The sequence below is a fragment of the Filicampus tigris genome, chromosome 15, assembly GCF_054856515.1.
Source record: "Filicampus tigris isolate MCC_2025a chromosome 15, RoL_Ftig_1.0, whole genome shotgun sequence".
Classification (NCBI taxonomy): domain Eukaryota; kingdom Metazoa; phylum Chordata; class Actinopteri; order Syngnathiformes; family Syngnathidae; genus Filicampus; species Filicampus tigris.
The window spans coordinates 14974821-14996977 of record NC_141231.1 but is presented as its reverse complement, the minus strand read 5'-3'; the positions used below and the strand labels follow the sequence as shown (position 1 = coordinate 14996977).

At 41.8% G+C, this 22157-nt stretch overlaps 1 protein-coding gene across 3 annotated transcripts; it reads right to left on the bottom strand.

The window, feature by feature from the left end:
* Positions 1 to 212: 212 nt before the first annotated feature.
* Positions 213 to 22017, bottom strand: pnpla7a (patatin-like phospholipase domain containing 7a). Of its 3 annotated transcripts, XM_086053902.1 has the most exons (36): positions 21897 to 22017; positions 21410 to 21464; positions 20336 to 20419; positions 19408 to 19495; positions 19232 to 19314; positions 19049 to 19155; positions 18822 to 18962; positions 18098 to 18257; positions 17876 to 17956; positions 17028 to 17156; positions 16839 to 16919; positions 15368 to 15497; positions 15214 to 15285; positions 15061 to 15134; positions 14812 to 14967; positions 14384 to 14461; positions 13905 to 14110; positions 13691 to 13822; positions 13447 to 13570; positions 12672 to 12785; positions 12240 to 12306; positions 11980 to 12129; positions 11650 to 11713; positions 11366 to 11534; positions 9291 to 9473; positions 9070 to 9188; positions 8472 to 8628; positions 6662 to 6778; positions 6463 to 6532; positions 5784 to 5900; positions 5515 to 5663; positions 5236 to 5388; positions 5017 to 5136; positions 4136 to 4220; positions 2455 to 2570; positions 213 to 1596 (listed from the first exon to the last, which is right to left on the bottom strand). In XM_086053902.1, exons 2-36 carry the CDS (start codon positions 21461 to 21463, stop codon positions 1492 to 1494), a joined length of 4035 nt encoding a protein of 1344 aa, XP_085910028.1. In that variant the 5' UTR covers position 21464; positions 21897 to 22017; the 3' UTR covers positions 213 to 1491. The 3 variants fall into 3 exon arrangements, with proteins under 3 accessions (XP_085910028.1, XP_085910029.1, XP_085910030.1); XM_086053903.1 differs by lacking the exon at positions 2455 to 2570; XM_086053904.1 differs by lacking the exons at positions 213 to 1596; positions 2455 to 2570; positions 4136 to 4220; positions 5017 to 5136 and having other exon boundaries at positions 5286 to 5432.
* Between the last annotated feature and the right edge of the window lie 140 nt (positions 22018 to 22157).

The window sequence follows — 22157 nt, the reverse complement described above, 5'->3', positions numbered from 1 at the left end:
AGATTTTTTTGACATTTAATTTCGCCATTAAGTTTCTTAGCAAGGATTAGAACAGCTTCGCAACCTACATTCAACTAAATGATTGACAGAATAAATATAAACAAAAAAATAAAGTGTAACACGGAGAGTTTGGTCAGTCTACAAAACAAAATAAAATCAACATTTGCATTGAAGTGCATATCTGGAATGATGGGCGAGCTACCTGTGCATCATTTCTGAGGTTCGGTATGTTTTATGTACGGTTCCTCCACACTGTCAACATACATTGGTAACGTTGGTTGGGGGTTGGAACAATCAATCTCGCATGGCAAGTCGAGGCGGCGAAGGCCCACCAAAAACAGTCAATATCTAAAGCATGTTTTCAGCAAAATTGTCTAAACAGTAAAAAGGCATTCTGTTTTGGAAGGTATCCTTTCAGGTGAGCCTGAACCTTTATAACACCACTTTGTTCGTTAAGAGGCAACAGCAAGGCGTTTTTTTTTTTTTTTGGCATAAATTCTGAGATGAAGAAAAGTGGGCATTGTTTGCTAAATTGTCGCTGTTCCTATTTTTTTTTTATTTTTTTTTGTCCAACTTTTCTGCTCTGTCCGCATTGTATTCAGGTATCGGCATATGTTGTAACTTTTTGTTTTGTGTTTTTTTTTTTTTTTTCTTTTTTTATAAATAGTGAATTGAGAAGATTAACAAAGAGTATTAAGGCCATACTGCACAGAAAAATACAAGACTGTCACGAGAATATAACGTGAATAAACTGTTAGAGAATAAAGTTGTAAAGCTATGACGATAAAGGTAATAATGCTACAAAATACCAGTAGTACCAGAAGTGATGTTTAGAGAGTTGATGTCAGCTGTGATCGGCTGCGACGCTGAACAGGATAAGCGTTTATGGAAAATGGATAGAGATGGACTATTGCCTGTGACAGAAAGTCAACGCTAACAAGTAAAGTCTTCTTGCTGTAGTTGTCAACTCAAAACAAAAGGTACTGTAGTATTTCAAGTTAAATTTGGTCCAATATCAGAATATTATTCTTTTCTCTTAATATGACATACTGGTACATATTTTTAATGCAAGATTATTCTCGTAAAATTATGTTTCTAATTTTAAGAATTCATCCTGGTAAAAATTATGACTCTTGACTTTTCTGGTGATATGACTTAACCTTTTTTTTTTTTTTTTTTACAACAAATTTGTTTTACAATGATCATTATCGTAATTGTGCAAATTCCCAATGTCAATCTATGGCGTCTTTTGAGTGTGGCCCTAATACTCCTTCATATGAATTAACCTGGTGCCACTTTTGCAATTCCTTCGCTTCTTGACTGATGTGATCCTTTTAACGCTTGACTATCTCAATATGAGAAATGATGACGCTTGGGAATGAGCGGGACTTGAAGCTGAATGAAGGTTAAATCGTTAAAAGAGTCAGGCTGCAGAGACCGGCGAGTAATTGAGGCCAACGGTGGTCTAATGTTCCTTCGTTGTGGTACTCATCAACGATTGGAAAGTACTTCCTTGTTGGCTGAGATGTTCAGTGAGCGTTCGTGACTGGAGACTGCATCAGCACGTCGAGCACTTCTTTCATCCAGTTCTTCATCCTGAGGATATCAAGGAAATTCATTAAGAGGCTTTGTCGCCATAAAATCAGACACGATTGACATATCGAATCCATATTGCGTGTCCCATTGAAAGTTATTTTAAAACAAGAAAAAAAAAACCATCTCTTAATTTAAATGTATATTTTTGAATTCTACATTCAAATTATAATTCAATGAAAATATAATCTTAAAAGTCACAGGATTTAATCAAATAAGTTGTATTAGAATGTTTGAATAATTATTGCAAGAATGAATTTTAAACGTGAGAATTAAGTGGTGAGATTACGTAAGAATTTTACATAACGAATAATAAATTACGAATATACACGCAGCATAATGAAGCAATATTATCATAGCATGTCTACATTAAAAACGATAAAAATATCATTTGAAAAATGTCAGAAAGAAAATGGCCTTATTTACCACCATTTTTAGTGTTGACGTGAATAAAGCTGTAATGTCGAGTCACAATATTATAGTAGAATAAAGTGCAAAGAGCAAAGTTGTTGTATTAAAAAAAAAAAAATGATGTAAGACTAAAGCCATAGAGGAAACGCGAAACAATCATCTAATCAAATCAGTAACTATCCAAAGACAAAAATTAAGAATGAAAAAAAAGCGTGTGGCCTATCAAGTGTTTCATTCTGTCCACCTTGTTTACTTTCCCACCGTGTAAGGTTTGGCTCACTCCAAAGAAACATGCGTATAAATAAATCTGACAAGCTGTACAAGCGAGGGACACTTTCTATTTTCACTGAAACCACTTGTTGTCGAATGTGCCTGACAACAGCGAACGTGTCACTCAGCAGTTGTAGAGCTCGCAAGAGAATCACCCGCCGTACGACCGGAGGCCCGCACCGTGTCCGCAGTCTCCTCCCCTTCAGTATGCTCTCCATAGTGACCGTATAGCTCCAGGTCAGACAGTGCGCTCTCCACCGCCTCCTCGTCATAGTCAGTGTGGTAGTCTGACTCCTCTGACGGGGAGGGAGGTGAGGACAGGAGAGAGAGAAAAAAATAAAATAAAAAAAATAGATCACATTGTGAGGCTGTCGGGGAAGCGTGGAGGAGGGGACAGATGGAAGTGGGCGTGCGAGCGATGAGGTCGGAAGAGCGGAGAGGAAGGAGAAACAATTTGTGATTGGATGAATGCACACCGTTGCTGCAGTGAAACCAAATATGTCACTTAGAGCTTTTGCTTCATTCGGAAATAGAGTGGCACCTCGACAGTCCCGACACCCTTGAGGTTGGAACCATTTTTTTTTTTTTTTTTTTTTTTTAATTTAAACGCGACCGTTTCACAATCACACGACCTTAGTTCAGCCAGCATCATTGGAATAAGCGGCTCTGCTGCCGGCTCAGCGCACACCCAATGACGCAATCGAATGCCACTGAAGTGTCACGCTCCTTCACAGTTCTGAGTGTATGCCGCCTCTCGCCCGCGGAGGCTGGAATATGCTGCAGCTTACTCTCAAACCCTTATGAAAACAAGCACGATAAACAAAAGATAGGATGGTTGACTCTTTTGTACATTAAAATAAAGCGACATACACCTGTGACTTAGGGAATGAATTTGGACCGAGTGCTAATGTTTTGATGTCTGGAAAAAAAACTTAAAATTTGCCTATGCAGGTTTTTGTTTTTTTTTTGTCAACATTTTGGCCCCCGGGACATTTGTATTTCCATTATTTCTTATTAGAGCTGCAATGATTAATCGGTTGCTAATTGATCAAATGAATCGCTCATCATTTTTGATAGTTGAGTAACGACTGAGACCAAGTTTAATATAAAATTGTCCAAATCTTCAGAATTTCAGCCTCTCAACAGTAAATATTCTGATTTCTGTAGTTCTCCATTTAAGGAGATTTATCTTTGTGTTGATTCAAAATAAAACATTTGATTTTACTTTGGGGAAAAAAAAAGTAAAAAAATAATGTTGCCCTTTTTACTGACATGATGCGGAGCAAACTTAATTCATTTACGCATTCATTTTTGTTTGTGAATTTTCTGCACTGTCAATTTGAAATGTCCTGAATAAATGGATAGAAATTAAAACTTTTTTTTTTTTTTAATTATATTATGCCTCCAACTTAAGAGTAAGTGATTTTGTTTAACCAACAGTGGTTAATATTTTTTCCCATCAATCAAGGAAGTTAAAAAGTTACATAAAATGTATTGCCTGAACTGTCTTTTTAATGACAAGAACAGATTAGTCCAATTTTCATAATTTTCTATCACCCCCCCCAAAAATTGGGCGTAATCAGCTTTCTGGAAGCGATGGTGTTGGACCATGGCGGTTCCACTGTGAAAAGTTTCAGTTTGTGTCTTTAATGTGCACATTTTGGTTGCAAAAAGCAATAAGTGAATGGGTCAAGCACACCATATAGAAAAAGGAGGGAAAGTGGGACACAGAATAGCATCAGTATGCATGCATGTGTAGAATGAGTTTGTACATGCTAAGATTTAAAAAAAAAAAAGATGACTTCAGGTGGGGAAAATAGTGTTTGCATGTATGTGTGTGTGTGTGTGTGTGTGGTTTTACCATCCACCAAGGCAGGTTTGACAGGCTCAATGCGGGACACGATTTCAGCCAAGTCAGTGAAGGACGCGTTGGGGCATGTCAACACCTGATAGGCACAAGGACAACATTAGTGAATGGGGAACAATTGGCACAGACCTCCTTCCAAGACTTAAACTTGCACATTCATTGACTCTCTTATCCGTCTGTTTTTGGTGGAATGTTTCCAAGTTGACGTGGGGAGAAAGGCCGACTACACCCTGGAATGATAGCCGGGCGGTTGTGAATGCAGCATTTCAGTGGGAACTGATCAGCCATTTCTGCTTTCATTAACCCATTCAGAGATGTTCATCATTTTGTAAGTGTTGAATTTCTGGGAAAACGTCAGGTTTTCAAGGGGAATTCCAAAGGCGACCTTCGGTTTTGGGGAGCTGTTGAGACAGGCGCTTTAGGCCTCCATGGGTTAATGTTGGTTTGCTGCGGTTGTGATGACAACATGAGTCCTCTTTCGCTCTTGAGGTATCAGAACAAGTAGTCCTAACACTTGCGGCTGACTAGACGCTTGGAATGAACGAGTGTATTTTGGGTGCTGTCTGATAGCAGGTCAGATAACAATATTGCGATTAGTGACATAACAGGAAAGAAAAGCCACAGTGAGCCCTAAGCCGGAGAGCCGGGAGGCACTTTTGGCGCAAAAACAGAGTGCAGCATAAAAGCTGATTACGGTTGGTCTCGGAATGATGGGAAAAAAGCCAATTATTGATGGAACGCTTCATCAAAATGTCAAGTCTGCTTTGTCGTGCCGGAGTTCTGTATTAAAAGCGCAGCACTAAAAATTCTGCCGTGTCTAAAGGATTGTGATGTAAGACACTGAACGAAGGCCAAGTGACCGAGCGGCTGCTCACATTGTTCTTGCATTGCGTGTTGTGAAACTCCTCCTGGTGTCTGTCTTTGAGCATTTTGTCCACCACGCCACTGCGACTCCACACATCAAATACAGTCTTGCCGTGCTGGTATCCCACCTCCTAACATGAGAGGAGACGGGGGGGGGGGGGGGGTTTGTTTTTTTATGAATGAAACAAAACAACGAACCACATGATGATAGCATTAACGGAAACGCGTACAGCAATCTCGTCGAACTTCCCAAACTCCAACGTCCGATATCTGTCGATGGGGGGTCGGATATACTCGCAGTAGTCGCTGTTCTTCACTGACTCAAGGTGTCGAACGCAGCACACGTAGGCCAAGCGGGTCTGAATCTCCGCCATGTTCAACACCTGAGCACACGCACGAGTGAGAAACCCCTCAAAGGCGGACCCTCCTGTGAAAATTGCACTCGATGACTCGTAAAGTCCGGCTAAGGTGTAATAGAATTGTTTTTCGTTTTTCACTCAATCCCTTACCTTGACTTTCTCTGCTAGAGGGTTGAGGCGTTTCCATAGCAGCCACCAGCCTGACAGCGAGTCGCCGTAATTAGTGAGGTTGGTTTCATCGCGGCTGCCCACGTCGATGGCTATCACCACTTTGGCCCCCATTGAGCGAGCCACATCAGCTGGCAGTGACAAAAAAAAAAAAAAAAAAAAAAAAAAAAAAAAAGACCATACGATGAGTTAAAAGCTGAATAAGTCTTTGGAGAGATCAAAAACTAAGCTAAGCGGATATTATGAAAGACCTGGCAGATTGTTGATGTAACCTCCATCCATAAGCAGGTGTCCATCTTTCGGGTCACAGAGAGGAGGCAGGTACCCCGAAAGGGACATGCTGGCACGAACATACCTCCACAGAGAACCTCAAACAGCAAACCGAACAGTTTAACAACATGTATGCTCTGCTAATCTTTGTTCGGGACGAACAAAAAGAAGAGAACAAGGGTCTTCCATACTGTATGACTTTGCGTGACCAATGAGAATCAACCATCAGGTACCTGATGTTACCAATGGAAAATCGAAAAAAATAAAATAAAATTATACATACATACATACATATATATATATATATATATATATATATATATATATATATATTTTTTTTTTTTTTTTTATTTTATTTATTTATTTACGACATTTTGGGGAGAACTTTAGCCAAGTCAGCACTTGTGTGTACACGGGGAAACTGATTCTAATCTCGGCCTTCTCTTACATGTTCCGCCTCTCAGTTGGAATAGGCTCGCTACAGAAAAAGGGTTGACATTTCTTCGGTCTTCTCAACGACGACAATGGGTTCCAGTAAGGAGAAAGACGTCACCCCTAGCTTTGGCATCATGAATGCATTTTTCACGTGGGCACAGACGTTTTGAATCCAATATTGTTGGTGTGGACGCATTATGCATAGCCTGCAATGTGTACACCTACCATCGGTGTGCACTCTCATTGCCGAGGCAGTAATGTCAGCTGTGATGTTGAAATACGGTATCCAAAGGTCCTGCGTGCATAAACACAAACAGGTAACAGGTTTGAGTTATACACTTCGTCATCCTGGTGCTAGTTTATTCTCCTTCCTGCGATGTGTCTGTCACTCTATTGGAGCGGCACTGGAATCACCTCGTCTCACCTCAATTTGCTTGCTCTTGAAGACATTGCTGATGCTGGAGTTGAAGGCCGCGCCAGAAAACATGGATGTGACCGGGTATGTTAAATCCAAAACCTTCTTGAACACTGAAGTCATCTCCTGCGGCAAGGGAAGAGCGAACATTTGTTTTGCTTTCACCGTTAGCTAACACAAACAGCATTTACTCAAGCTCAGCACTTTCATTAAAGGTAAAATAGAATGTGCCAGGTTGTTAATGGCATTTTTATTTCTTCCATCAGATGCACACAGCAGCGTACTGTTGGGCTTCTTAGTATACTTTCATTATGTGCATAAAAACAATCCCGCATAAATTTAAAAAAAAAAAAAAAAGAAGGTATTTCTGGAGAGCTATCTGTCCAGGTTTTTCTCGTGCATCCCTCAGGCTGAGGATAAAAGATTTGAGCAAAGTAGAGATCGTGCTTGACAGAGCCGTGGAGGGAGAGGACACAGGCCCACCTGAATACAGTTGTATTAAATAGAAAAGTTGCATCAAAATAAACAAACTCAACCATCATATTTGATTTGAGATGAAATGATTTCTTGTTGGAGTCACCTTCACAAAGAGGTCCTGTCTACAGCCTGCAGAAAGTGACAAAACCACTTGAAATTATTCGAAAAGAGCAAGAGCTGAATATTAATGTGCTCATTCAACCCACATAAACAATTTGTTTGTTGCATTCGTCTTCATGAAGATATCTTCAAGTATGACACCAAGGGAGGAATCCCCAAGCTCTGCAAGTCAACCCGCATGACGCAAATTCCTCCGGACGATGTGATCATCATCAAAGTTTCACCGTAAGCTAATTCATTCCAGCATCTTCTCTTAATGAGGATGGAAATGGGCCTTTAAATGGCCTTTTGATGATATCTGGAATAGGATTTGTGATGCTCTCCAGTGGCATGATTCAAATAGGGCTCCCTCCTGGCTTTAATACATGATGGGGCGCCGAGATCAAGTGTAAACATGATTGTAATTTGATTGGGTTAACTGTGACTGCAACAATGCCACGATTCAATTCACGATTCATAAATGTACCATTTCGCACCTTTAATGTGGCACCAACCACCAGCTATTTGTGGAAAAATGTGCATTTTTTGTGCTGTTTCTGAAACACCCAAAGATGCCACCAAAGCCCGATCTGAATAGGAAAGTAGTAATGTAACAAGTATGTCTTTTACACTGGGCTGCGTTCCGTTTGCTACTTGTATTTTTAGCTACATTATTTATTAGAGCTTGCGCAATCTAGTTTGGTTGGTCAGAGTCACTTGTGTCATATGAATCTGCTTCATCAGTACAACGTAATTACTTGTGACATGGGCCTGTGCAATTCATCGAAATTCAATTACAATTATTACACTCCACGATTACAAAATTGCCATAATCGTAAAAAAACAATTATGAATATTCATTTCTATCCAACATACTGTTTATACAAAGAAATCATAATTGATTTTATGAATTTTGTTTGCACCATAAGGAACTTACTTACATTCATTTTTTACGTTTAAACATTTTATTGTTTTGTACCCCCCCAAAAGAAAAAATCAATGATCATGTGAATAATTGTGATTTCACGTTTAAACATTTTCTTGTTTTGTACCAAAAATATATAAAAAAATAAAAATTAAAAAAATCAATGACCGTTTGAATAATCAATGATAATGATGATTACTATTTTTTTCATAATCAGACTCCAATTGACCAATCAAAGACAGCCAGGCAGACACCTGCTCACAGCAAAGCACCTTCACAAAATGAATGGGGCCCAAAAATAAATAAATAAATACTTACCATTGCCCATTCTCGTGCCCTCATCCTCATGCGGCTGTGGCTGCGATCCTCAGCGTAGAGCGCCCCCAACAGGGAACCGATGGAAGTGCCGCCGACCAGGTCGACCGGGATGCCAGCTTCGCAGAGGGCGCGCAAGATCCCCACCTGGGAGCAACCTCTACAAAACGGGGCAGAGAAACGAGACAAAGGGATGATGACGATGAAAAGATTGAAAAGGAAAACGTAATCCCTGCCAGCAGTTGCAAAAAAAAGGATAAAAACATTTTAATATACATGAGTAAAGCTAAGTACTAATAGTAACCAAAAGCAAAACACCAGCCCAGTTCATCATTTAAAACTGAGGTCTCCTTGGGTATGCAGAGGTCTCATGCAATAAACTGATTATCATTTAGAATAAACGCCATTTTAAAAGCAAACAGGCACTGGGAGCTAATGGTTTGATAGTCAAGGAATGAGGACAGACTGAAGTCCTACCTTGTATGACGTCATGCATGGCAGCAGCTTTCAGCCCTACATTTTGTGCGAAGCAATATTTTCCAGAAATTCTTGGCCAAATTCCGAAATGTCAAACTCGCACCGAGGGCAGGGTGAGCTTTACCTGGCTCCGCCTCCGCCCAGGACGAGGGCAATGGCATTCCCAGTGAGGACTCGGGCCAATCGGGAGAAATCTGAGTGGCGGTCTGCCGGCTTCTCAAACACACGCTGATAGAGCTCCAGCTTAAAGGAAATACAAATAAAAAAAAAATGGTTGGCCAAATTAGAATACGAAAGGTGTGGATGTGGAATAAGACAACTAGGGTATAGTGCATCCGCTCCCACCAGTTTGGGCAGGCTCCTCTTGGAGAAGACCCGTCGTGGACATGATAGATGGAGGTGTCTGGAGATCCAGCTGCGCATGTTGAGCCAGTCCACTGTGCCCTTGGGAGGGGGACCGTCTTCTTTGTGCAGCAGCACCAGCTGCTTCTGGGCGCGCACGGCACTTCCTTCCAGCATGCGCTCCAGCTAGAGCAACATGAACAATTTTTTACAAGGCGCCGCAGAGCTCACGTGTCGAATTATGGCAAGCGAGCGTTTGCAGGTAAAGACTGAAGGTGATTAAAGTCAAGGGAATACAGCCATTGCACAGGTGTTACCCAGAAGATAATGTGTGTTTTCACAACACAACACTGTGTGTGTGTGTGTGTGTTTCCAGAAAGATGAAATCCTCAGCTGTGACTCATTGCGTCCCAGCAAATATTGATCCGTCTTTCCGTCTCTCCCACCGTCTCTTGTTAAACGTGGACACGTTCCTTTATTTCTGTTTGCTCATTTCCCCCTACCCCGCCCCCCCGAGAAAGCAATTACTTCTCCATCTGCTAGACGTGCACTTCCTGCCTTCTACGCTTTCATAGTATCCATTCGCTGCAGCCTTATATGCCCCAGGGTCAAACACAATCCTGCTGCGGACAGTGTGCCGTTACGAAGGCTAAACGTGTTGGGATAATTAGGATTCAAGAGATGAGAGGTTATCATGTGAGCGGGGGTGTCGTTTGCCGGGTTAAAAAAAAAAAAAAATACCAGTAATAATTTGATCTGTTTTCTGTCTACTGTCTACAAATTTAATACATCAACTGAGGGTTGGAATGGGCCTGTCTGCAAGGTGTTATAGAGTTACTTAGTCTGGAGGAGGGAACACATCCAAAGTGACGCAACACAGCTGACCAGCGTCCTGAATTATTATTGACAATTCAAAGAGTGAGAGGTAAGCATGTGGCAAAATTCAATGATTTCCCTTCAAATACACGTCCAAAGAGTGTGAATTATTTTGTGACAAGCGATCTTGTGCTCGACTAGCTACATTCGATGAAGCAATTAAGAAATACTGTTTGGAGGGCAGTAAAGCACACAGCTGACTAATTATAGTCATTAAATGAACACATGTGCTTAAAAAAACGACAGTGGAAATACTATGGAATTAATAATCCTTCTATTATTTTTAACTTTATAAAACCACAAAGAATTGGAAGTTGTTTTCTCCTGTTTTTCCAGTGCTATTGATGTTTGACATTTTTTTGGGCCACGGTATCGTGTCAATGCCAGTATGAAGATACTTTATGCAGGTGTAGTATTAAAGTGGAAGTCAACCCCAAAATTGATTTGCTTTATAATATGTTCTATGTGCCTCCGCCAGTCTAAACACGGCATTCTGATTAATATTGAGTTAAGCAGCAAAATCCACCCGTTGTTAGCCATCTCAGGGGGCGGCCATTTTATCACTTTTATGTCAACTGAAAATGACATCACAGTTGTAGTTTTACTACTTAGCTCATTCCACAATCGCAATATTAATTAGAGTGCAACGTTTTGACTAGTGGAGGCGCAGAGAACATGTTTGTAAAGACAATTCTTGGGTTGCCTTCCTTTAAAGTCAAGAGTTTTGTTATTGTGATACCACTAGTTTGTAAGCTATTTCAAAAGAAAAAATATGAGTCTTTACGACAAACGCAATCCATTTCATAAAGAATCATCCAAACAAATTATGACTACCGAAGCGTGAAAGCACTACCGATAATTCATATCGTCGGCTCGGATCGACGAGGTCATTGATAAACCAACTTGGTATGACTGGTACAAATCATGTTTTTTAACAACTGCCTCAAGGATGATCGCCGCCTGCCTCAAGGGTGACGGCCGCCCCTGCACATGACGTCCCTTGTGACGAGTGTTGGGTTAAGTCCCCACTTTCACAGCCACTTGTGTCTATTTCAACAACATAATTGTATCCCAAAAAGGATTTGGAAAGATAAAAAAAAAAAAAAAAAAAAAAATGTGTGACACTGCTAAACACGGCTGCGCAAGGTCAGATTTCTTCAGTCACACTAATTCATCCTCTGCACCACCACGTCACGCCTCACCTCTCCGACGACAGGATCCTGCTCGCCCAGGCCCACAATGATGATGCAATCGGCCTGACGAATGCACCGCTGGGTCCAGGGGGTTAATGTGTAGTCAGTTTGATAGAGAACTATGCGATGGATGTCTTCCTGTTGGCCCAACCAGCTGGACAGACGATATTCGTGAACACTGTGACGGGGAAGAAGCAGGACAGGGAGTAAGATAACCAGATGCTTGTCTTGCTATATCATTCAAATAACTAAAGTGTCATTTAATCATTAAAAAAAAATTTTTTTTTAAATACCTGTCTAGTGCTGCAGCTCCAAGGCGTTGTTTAATTATATCGCTGGTCAATAGAAGAGTGGGACCTGAATGTGACAGAGCGGAGGGAAACGGGCCATCACTTTTTACACCGACGGAACTTGTGCTTGATTTATTACAAAGTAGCTCCTCCTTTTGATATGTCCTTTGACTGCTGTCCTGTGAGAAACTGAGAACGACTGTCGCCAAGCCTTACAATCGGTCAATCGGGTCTTTTGAATGACATCCTCATAAGCACAAACGTAAACGGGATATTGAGCACTCGTCTGTGGGGAGCAGAAAAGGTCACACTGTCCATAATTGTCGTTTGTACCTATTCCGAGGAGTGCATGCTGCAGCTCCAGAGTAAAGGTGGTGAGCGGCACCTCCTCGGAGACGGGCAGGACCGTCACTGTGGAGAGGTTGGAGGCTTGGTTGCCTGCGTCCCATTTACTGCCGGGGGTGTGCAGTGCCAAACTGCGACCTGGGAGGACACACACGGTCAGTGTTGCCGATTATCGAACAGTATTTTTTTTTTGTGTGTGCGTGTGTGTGTGTCAATGAGGTAAAAAGCACTATATAAAGCGTACGCACCAGTTAGAGGAACATTAACCTGTTGGAGGATCTTCTGTCCGAGCAAGTGGATGAGCCTGGTGACAACCTGCAATGGAAAAAAGTCTTTGATCCAATATGCGAATGCATTGTTCATTCCTTTGTTAACACAGATTGTAAGATTCCAAATATTGATCTTCACACATATACCTGGATTGGACTGGTCGCTGATGAGTCACAGGGCACAAACCACCATTCATAAATTTACACTTTCGGACAGTTTAGAGTTTTTAAAGAACCTAACAAAAAACATTGTTTACAACTGACAAATTATTACCAACCAACCAGAGAGCTACTAGAAAAAAAAAAAAAAAAGCCCAGATTAAATATTGTATAAGACTACTTTATGGACGGCTATTTAATTTGACCTTCAGGAGAACGTGTATGTTTTAAATTCGAAGGACTCAAGGTTACCTGCGGGAACTTCCTCTTGATGGAGCTGAGGGCGCCCTCGGGCAGTTTGGCCAGCTCAGAGTCTCGTACGGCGTGGACAGTGGTGGCTCTGTTTTGATGGGTTAAGGCCTCCACCTGTGCAGAGAATGGCAAGACTATAAATCCCAAGCAAAAGACAACAACGTTTGTGTCACCCCCATATAGTCAGGAGTCATTTTACCCTCATAATTAATGTTTGGAAAGTAACAGAGTGGTGTGAAATCTAACTCCTACAGAATGACAGTTTTCTGCCTCCTGGTTCGTGTAACCATGGCATCCTTCAACTCAGGTATAATTAGAACTATGGAAGAAGGGGAAAAAAAAATATGTCTGTGACTTTGTTAATGAACTCTGACAGATTTCTGGGCATGCACCAATTATAGACAAACACTGAAAAGCACACCCACGTGCCAATTTATAAAACTAATGCATTTACGGTGTGGGAGAAAAAACAAAAAACCCTGTAAGAAGTCTTCGGTTAATCCTTACGCAACCAATTTGTATTTTATCAAACTCCCATTTATGTTGCGATGGGGGTTTAACACGTTTCTTAATTTTTTTTTTTACTAGTAATGCATGAATTGGAACGACAAAATTATACGCAGGAGGAAAGGTATCTATTAAGATAACAAATTTGGTGCTGTCAAAATTGGCAGTCTGCAATCTATTCAGTGCCATTTCTTCCTTCCCCGACCGCAACCCCCCCTCCCCTCCTCCTCCTCCCCTTTTCTTCTCTCCTCCCCATCTTGATGCTTACCACTCCAATCAGGTCACCGCGGCCATACTCTCCTATCAGTTCCTTCTTGCCGTCCTCCTTCATGATCACAGAACGCAGTCGTCCACTGAGCACGATGAAAGTGCTGTCGGATTTCTCTCCCTGCCTGGATAATATACGTCCATTAACGGCAATTCAACATAAGCGTGAGAGCCCGGATCAGTGTTTATCTCTTTGGAAAGGGGCGGCAAGATGGCAGCAACGTATTCACTTTGCTGAAAAGTACCTGTAGACGGCCCGGCCGGCTTCCACCGCCATCCAATCGAGTGCAAAGTCAATTTGTCGGACAAAAGATGACATCCTCCTCACCACCGTGTGAGCGACGTTTAGCACGACTTTTGGCTCCGCGCGCATTATCCTGAGCAAATAAAACAAGGATGTTTGAGCATGACACGTACATTATAGATCCACGCGCGCAAACGAAATCCGGAGGGACTAACTCATAGAAATGGGTTTTTGAAATGGAGAGGAAGCTGCAGTCCCGCTGAGCGCGGACAGTAAATATGAGGGGCTCTCCGGTCAGGACAGCAAGTTGACCGACGAGCTCTCCGGGGTGTGTCACAAAAAGACGCGTGTCTTCCTCGCGGTCGATCATCCTCTGGTAAACATGGAGTAGGCCTGAAATAACAAACTGAATGCTCACTTCCTGAAAAAAAAAAAAAAAAGAGCAGAGGGCAGAAAAGTGACATTAAAATATTAACAGAGTTTCCTCTCAAGCAGGGGTGGGCAACTCCGGATCTCATCCTGGATGTTTTATATGATCAGAATCCAATCACAGGGAGACAAAACATCCAGGACACCGGCCGACAGGGACCGGAAATTGCCCAACCGCTGCTTTAAAGTTACAAAGACAATAACATGCATCGCTGATATCAATCAGGAAAGATTGACTGAAAGAGACTTCGAGAATTAAAGTCACCTGATCTCCTTGACGAGCCACTACGGAACCTGCTTTTACTTGGTGGAGGGTCACTCTTCCCTCAAGAAGGTTGGGATCCTGCGAACAATAAACATCTTCAGTCACGTGTACAAACGGCAGATTTCAACAGCGCTGCAAGAAAAAGTTTGGTGGTAGAATCAATCTCCTTGGCGGGGTTGTAACATAATGGCAATTCTGGGAAAAGGTAGACTCCACCCTCACATATATTTGTTTTTGTTGCAGTCATTCTAAAGAATAGGGATCCATTTAATTGTATTTCATGTGATCAATCTAATGGAAGAAAATCTTGCCACCAATCAGGTTGGCTGATCAAAATCAGTAGCAAGAGGTTGCAACGCAACAAAGCAAAAAAAAATAAAAATAAAATCCCGGGAGATAAATTCATAGAGGCAGACTCAGTTTCTCACCTGCAACTGGATGATCCCTAGCAGGTCTTTTTTAGCAGCCTGGAAGATTGTTCCGCTCTTGCTCAGGTGGATTGCGTCAGACTGCCCCCAGCTGTCCGTGTAGCGGAACACCTCGGAGGGCGTGTGCTGCATGGTCACGCTCTTCTTCAGGCTAGACTGCGGGCGCGCACCCAATGTAGACGAAAAAGGGACGCGATGGTAAACGCAAGCTGATCTTTACCGGTAATCGGAAAGCGGCAAACATTTCACCTTCTGAGCGGCAGGACTGGGCGGGGTCTCGTCTATGTTGACTCGAGCCCGCTCGCATGCCATCGTCATGTCGCCTGAAGGACGCACCCGGGAGGGTGATGAGTATGCGTGAGTCGAGTGGGTTATCACCCCAAATTTAAGACAGTGATCAACCTGCGCTGTCGGGGGGCAACGAGATGGATCGTTGCTTCCTGTGGCTGCTCGAAGGACTGTCCTTTACGCCATCTGCTTCGCACGAAGTGAGATTAAGTAATTGGACCAAAAAAAAACAAAAAAAAAACATTAAATGAACGCGTGGGTGTGAGACCTGTGTCTGCGGGGCTCTCCGCCGTCCCCGCAGCTAACTCATCTTGGAAGTGCAAACGACGGGTCGCCTTGCCAGAGATCGCCTCACTCGCCACGGTGTTCACGTTGGACAAAGGCACCGCATGACTCTCCTGTCAATTCAGCAACAAGACGGCCCACGGCACACATTGAAATTAGTGACGGCGTGATATGTTGCAACTGCAAAACTACGGTCGTTTGTGCCACGAGGTATCAAACAGGGCAACCATCAAGTGTTTCTGATATTATATGTTTACACACCACAAAGCGGGGGTTCTAAACTGCTGACGCCAACATTTTCAACGGACACCAAGTCAACACCTACTTTCCAGACATTTTCTGCGGCGTTTGCTCTTATTTACGGTTGCGGGTGAGCTGGAGCTTATCCGAGCTGACTTTGGGAAAGAGGTGGGTTGCAATCTGGCCTGGCCACTAGGTCAACAGACTTCTCCAAATCAAATGGGTTTCCCCCCCCCCCCAAAATAGCCTTCAAACCTTAAAGTGCATTTCAGAGTAAAGTCAAATTAAATACCGGTATATAAATTGCACAAAATAATAGTGCCCCAAAGAGATTTATTTTAACCAGCAGGTCTCTCAACCAAATGTGGGTAATTGCCATAAACATTGTTAAAAAAAAAAAAAAAAAATCTGTTTCTAATGAAATGTTAACGGTTCTAAACCTAAAAATGAAGGCATCGTCTTCTAACCTTGTGAGTAGGGTTTACATCAAGTCAGGTTTTATTTATACAGAACTTTTTAAATCAGTTACAAAGGGTTTTACAAATATATCATACGCCTGCAAAATTGATATAGGTCAGAATAAAGAGATTTAAAAAAAAAGGACAAGGAGGCAAACATAACATTAGCTGGTACAAAATGATTTTTGCCTAAAAAGAAAAGAAAACAGATGCATAGACGTGAGTCAATAAGAATGACCTGATTTTAAATACATTTCTGGTTTCACAAAGGTTTTTTTTTTCCCCCCCCCGCTTAAAATTTACATTTGCCTTGTGTTCCATAATCCTGCAAGATTATTAATTCATACTATAATAGTGCAACCTCTGCTTGTAGGACACATTTTTAGACTTTGGCTGAGGTGTGATTTATATTTAATAGCACATCCAATACAATATATTTTAAAGCCTTGCGCAATTGGCCACCAAAGGCCTTTGAAGCATTCTCTTATGAAATATATTTCTGGTCATAAAGTTTCCTCTGAAGGGGTTATCACGGTTTATTCGTTTTGACCCATATGAAGGACAGTGTTATGATGCCGTGCTTAATGTTGTGTGAAATTAGCCTGCATGTGCAGGACAGAGGGTTTATGTCACTTTCCGTAAACGTGCAAGGATGGTTTCCTTCCCAGCAGCTGCTAATGTCAGGGTCTCCGCATGAAAGAATGTAACACACACCAACACAAAAATAAATGCATATTAAATCACCCTCCCTCCTACCGGATTGAAGAGCTCGGTTGTCAGGCCCAGGTAGTTATGTAACGCCAAGAAAGTGACTCTTTGGAGCCGCACCATGATGATCTGAAACACACCACCATCAGCCGCAGCGTAGCAGAAGAAGATCACATTTACAAAACGCAGTCACATTCCAATTATTTCAATACAATAACACTGAGACGCCGCGTTTACCTGAATGACGCGCACTAGCGTCTCGGGGTATTTCTTAAACACAGACTCAAAGGCAGAGGCGGGTAAACGTAAGATGGTGGAGCGTGTGGCCGCACGAGCGGAAACAGTCTTGTAAGGAGCTGGAAAACCCTGAATAATAAGCAGAGAAAAGTACAAATGTGAGTGTTCAGGAAGGTTCGGTTGTCGCAACGTACGGGTTGTTGGGGTGGCAGTGGCAAAAAGGTGGACCCAAATGCAGGGAGTCGGGGCAGGATGAATCAAAACAAAAAGGTGTTTATTTTGAAAAAAATAAAAAGTCAACAAGAATCAAAAAATGTTCAATGAATAGGAGTCACACACAATTGTGATGGACTCACAAACGGGAACTGATATTTCATTGGCTGGTCAATAAGTACTTGGAGACTATATGAATGCAGGAAAAGTACATATAGGATGTATGTCATATTAAAAATTGTTAATTAGAGAAATCATTTTGAGAAACATGATCATACTTTTTTCAAACCGTTGGGGCGCAGTTGTATTTAAAATCCAAAGTTTCCATGTCCGCCTATTTAGGGAGACAGACACAGTGCAACGCCAAAGTCGCATGACAACTCCATTGCTTCATAACATAACCTATTGGACAATTAAATGAACACTAATTATGCGTGCTCATCCCTTGGAACTAGTTTAATCCTCCAATTTGGCGTAGTAAGAAAAGACATTTAGAGGAGGAAATGAAATTAGGGCATTTCATTTGCAAGGGGATAGAGAGAGGCTGACGAAAATACATCAATGAACTCTTTGACTGGGAGGAGAGAGCAGACACAGACAGATATGAGGAGCGACTGCGAAATGAAGTCGCTCACCGTGATGATGTCCAGAATACTGAGCAAGCTGTGCACGCTGTCGCCGGGAAGAACATCCTTCACCGCCACTTCTGTGCCGTCCTACGGGGCAGAAATGAAGAAAGACAACGACGCATGTACAGCATCAATCGCATTCAAGTCAATCTGCCTGGTTTGACAAAAAAAAAAATAAAAAAAAAAATAAATAGGAAATCACTAGGGCAAAACTATGAGTCGACCTACGCTCTCAAAGATGCAGAGCTCAAGTCGCCCATCCTGGACCACGTAGATGCTGTCGTCGTCATCTCCGGGCTTGAAAAGACCCTCACCTTCCTGCAGCTCAACAAATACCATGTGGCGACACAGCTCCAGGAAAAGGGGCTTGTCAAAGTGGCCCAACACCCTACAGAAAACACAGCGCAGAATGCAATGGGACCGATATATTTGAATGCCCCTGAAGTTGGACAAATCCGAGAGCAGCCAACATTTTCAGGAAAAAAAAAAAAAAAAAAAAATCAATCTCTTAAGACGCACAAACCCCACGTCCAAGTATCATCAAAAGGCATAACTCCACAAGCCTGTTTTTCTTTTTTTCTTTTTTTTTTCCGAAATGCTAACAAAGAAGGGTAGCACTTCGAGGAAAAAAAAACTAGATATAAAGATGACCTTAGAACAGGAAATTAAACTTTTTGTGAGGTAGGAGTAGCGTAGAAAGTGATATACGCTTCTCTGTCCCGGCTGCTGAGGACAACATGTAAAAAAATAAGTGGGCGGTGAAAAATAAAGTGAGCTACACTTTTGCGAGGCAACACTCCTCCCTTTCACCGCATGTTCAGCACTTGCATTTGTCCAGCCGAGTAAACATTTTATTGGCCAACTTCTTTTTTACACTTGTATGACAGTTGAGACGGTTCAGTTGGTAAAATTGTACAAATGCGAGAGCACTTCAGATCGTCTTCAAACCCACCTGACGTTCTTCAGCATGTAGAGAACCTCAGAGGGCAGATTTGAGCTCTGCACGTCAAACTCAGTCAGGTCAGCCTCCAGCAGAGAGGGTGGCGGTTCTTTAGGCTGAAGAGTGGGCGGGTCCTTACGGATACGGAGGATTCTGTTCAGAGGAACGTGTTCACTTAACCAAACAAAACTGCACACATCTTCAAAATGCTTTTTCACTTCCTCTCCTGCGGATCATACTTGCGAGCAATGCTAAGGACTTTGGTTCTCTTGCGCACACGCTGCGGTTGCTTTGACACTGAGGTAGATGATGAAGAAGAAGGAGGAATTGAGGATAACGTCTGGACCTTAAAAAAAACCACCCAAAAAAACATCAACTTTAGAAACAAAAGTCTGAACGGAAGCGGAAGAAAAGGCGAATACCTTGCGCATTATTTTCCGACCGTAGAAGAGCACTTTATCTCGTTTTCTGAAGCGATAATGAGGCACGCCAGGTTGCTGTTCACCTGGACAGAGAATCCAAAGATCAAAATTGTTAGAATTGTAGAGATTACACACATTGGGACTTGAAATAGCTTCGGTATAAACGCGAGACCCACGAGCATGCTTGAACCTCCTGTACAAGAAGAGCACCACGATCCCGATCATTGCGACTGCGACGGCAGCACCTATCAGGACACCTGTGAGCTACAAGATAAATAATGCAGAAAAGTCTGACGTTAGAGGTACAAAAAAAATAAATAAATACATGTTTTTAAAAAAAAAATCAAGAATATTAGCAATTGTGTGGGACTTTTTCTTTTTTTTTTTTTCATTTAACACTGCAGCCATGACAAAGACATTGACAACGGCTTCAAAGCAGAAATTCTTCCTTTTGAAGTCAAGGAGGCTGCCAGCAAATGGTTCTATTGATTAAGTCTGAACTGATTTGTCAAGATTTGTTTTCAAATAAAAATAAAAGGCTGCGGCCACGCAGACGGATGGATTGTGACATGAAAACATAAGTTCAGAATCTTGGAGCAAGGGAAGGAACCAGGAGAGGGCGCCGTTGACTCCGTTTCAACCAGTTTGCTTGCTGAATATGCAGGTAAGAAAAAAAAAGAAAAGAAAAGAAAAAAGAAAGGCAGGAGCCCTGAAGCCCATGGATAGTGACATCAAGAGATGAGCTCAGAATGTTCAAGCAAAGGAAACATGCATCCAAGCTTGACGTTGATTTAGTCTCAACTAGTTCGCTAGCAAAATAAGTACCTATGGATAATGGCATCAAAACTGAAGTTCGGAACATTTGATTTTTTGGGGGGAGGTGTTGGCTTTTATGCATCATGTGGATGATGATTAGGTAAAAAGTTAACCTCTACTAATTAAAACCAAAAGCATGGATACTAGTAAAAGATTTAGGTAAGACACGCATCTAATTTACTTTCAATTAATTCACTTTCAATGTAGTAATATAAGGGTCACTGTAAGTTTTGTAAGTTCGGAAAAGTTTATAACACGCAAATGCTAACAGCACCGTGTCATACTTACCATAGTGGTCTGCATCCTCTCCTCCACAAACTGTTGCACTCGTGATGTCACCGCTGTGATGTCATTTTTGCCGTGAACCAGCATCTACACACATTAATGTACACGATGTTTGTGAAACAACACACAATACTGTGACAGCTGATTGGCTTACGTGCTTTTCACACCCTTTCTTCAATTTGCCTCTTCGTTATGCCTATTTGAGCCCATCTACCGGTATTTGTGTTCTTAGACAAGAAGGAGCAGTGAGTGAAGATGCAGATTGTTAAATTAGCTTCTTGAGCTAGCCACCAACTAGCTAGCAGTCAAATGTGTCACTTGGGTTCAACAGGTGTTGTTTTTTTGTTGTTTTTTTTTTTTTTTTACTTTACACTGGTGGTTCAGTTTATTTTACAATGTGCTTGTGTGACAGTTAAACAAAATGACATGCAGGATTAACCCTCATCATCAGTCATTAAGGTTAAGACAGCGGTTAAATGTCCATGAACTCATTCACTGCCAGACATTTTCAGACCCTTTATCAGATGCAGCTGTGTCTAAACTGCTTATGCTGCCATGACATACTGTATATTCCTACTGTGCCACTTGACAGCGAAGAAATCTGAATTGTGTCACTTGAATGTCGTGCCAAGATTTTTTTTCACTGAAAATACGTCACTATTCAAGACAATTGCCTTCAAAATGTCGGTTAAGGATTGGTTTTGGGGTCAGAGGCAGGGATGAAAATAGAAACCTGAGACCTTGTTTGATACATTGCTGTAGTTTAGATTTACAGCAGTAGTTGTTGTTTTTTTCAAATCAGCATGAGTTTTTTTATTTTGTTTGTTTTTTTAAATATTTTCCATGTACCCTGCCATGGCACAATTGTTCCCCTTAAAAACTAAATCCGAATTGCGCCACTTGGCCCATGCAGTGGAAATCCAGCCAAGATTGTGTCTGGGTGAGAGTCAGAGACTAAAATAGAGAAATGAGAAGGGGAAATGCTCCCTGTAAGAAAGACTCTAGTGGCGACTATATTTACCACAAGATGTGATGTTGCGCATCACAAATGCAAGCTAAATTAACTGTAAAACTTACTGAACTGGCCCATCCACAGATGTCTCCATCGTCACCTTCTGGGCGGCAATTCATCCTGCATCATATTAATACCTCAGTCACATGTTTTTCATTGAACAACCATCCAAGTAGCCTTAATTTAATTTACTAGAGCCATTTACTGACATACTCTGTCTCTTATAAGAGCGTCACGTTGGCGTGGCTTGTTTATGTTTGCACTACGAAGAAAAAAAAAAAAACATTCTACAAAAACACAACGCCAGTCATTGTCATTACCTTAATCCATATTGAAATGCAATTTAGTATCACAAGTCATACGGTGACAGCTGTAGCTGAAAAACGGTGACTCTCTCACAGACGCGACGGAACGTTAGCAATAATAAAAATTAGCGAGCTAGCTAATGGCTAACGGCTCAAACTCATCCAGGGAGAGCCACTAATGGGTGTCAGTGAACGAAGACAAAACAGTGTCCGATAATGGATTAGGTGCATAAAAGATCATACTTACTTTACGGTGTCTGGCAGTGAAAGTGTGTCAAATTTACGGCATTGTTAAAACTGGCGAAGGAGCAAAATTAGCTGCTAGCTAACAAAGTTTTCGATGCGGTGCCACTTGCTTTAGCCCCGCCTATGTTATTGCATTCACCAATGGGAAGGCAAATCTGCTGTTGCCATGGTACCACTGAATCAAGGCATCCAATCAGAGAACGCTTGCCACTTCCATGTCTACCTGTTTAGTCAGTAGTAAATTTAAATTAATAAAATAACC

What these genes read in the sequence shown, in the direction of transcription:
- pnpla7a (XM_086053902.1), bottom strand. Translation starts at nt 21,463, where the DNA reads ATGAATTGCCGCCCAGAAGGTGACGATGGAGACATCTGTGGATGGGCC. An exon ending in CTGGGCGGAGGCGGAGCCAG is followed by an intron (nt 8,629 to 9,069) that starts GTAAAGCTCACC and finishes CCCGTTTTGTAG; the next exon opens with AGGTTGCTCCCAGGTGGGGA. An exon ending in TCAAGAGCAAGCAAATTGAG is followed by an intron (nt 6,533 to 6,661) that starts GTGAGACGAGGT and finishes TTATGCACGCAG; the next exon opens with GACCTTTGGATACCGTATTT.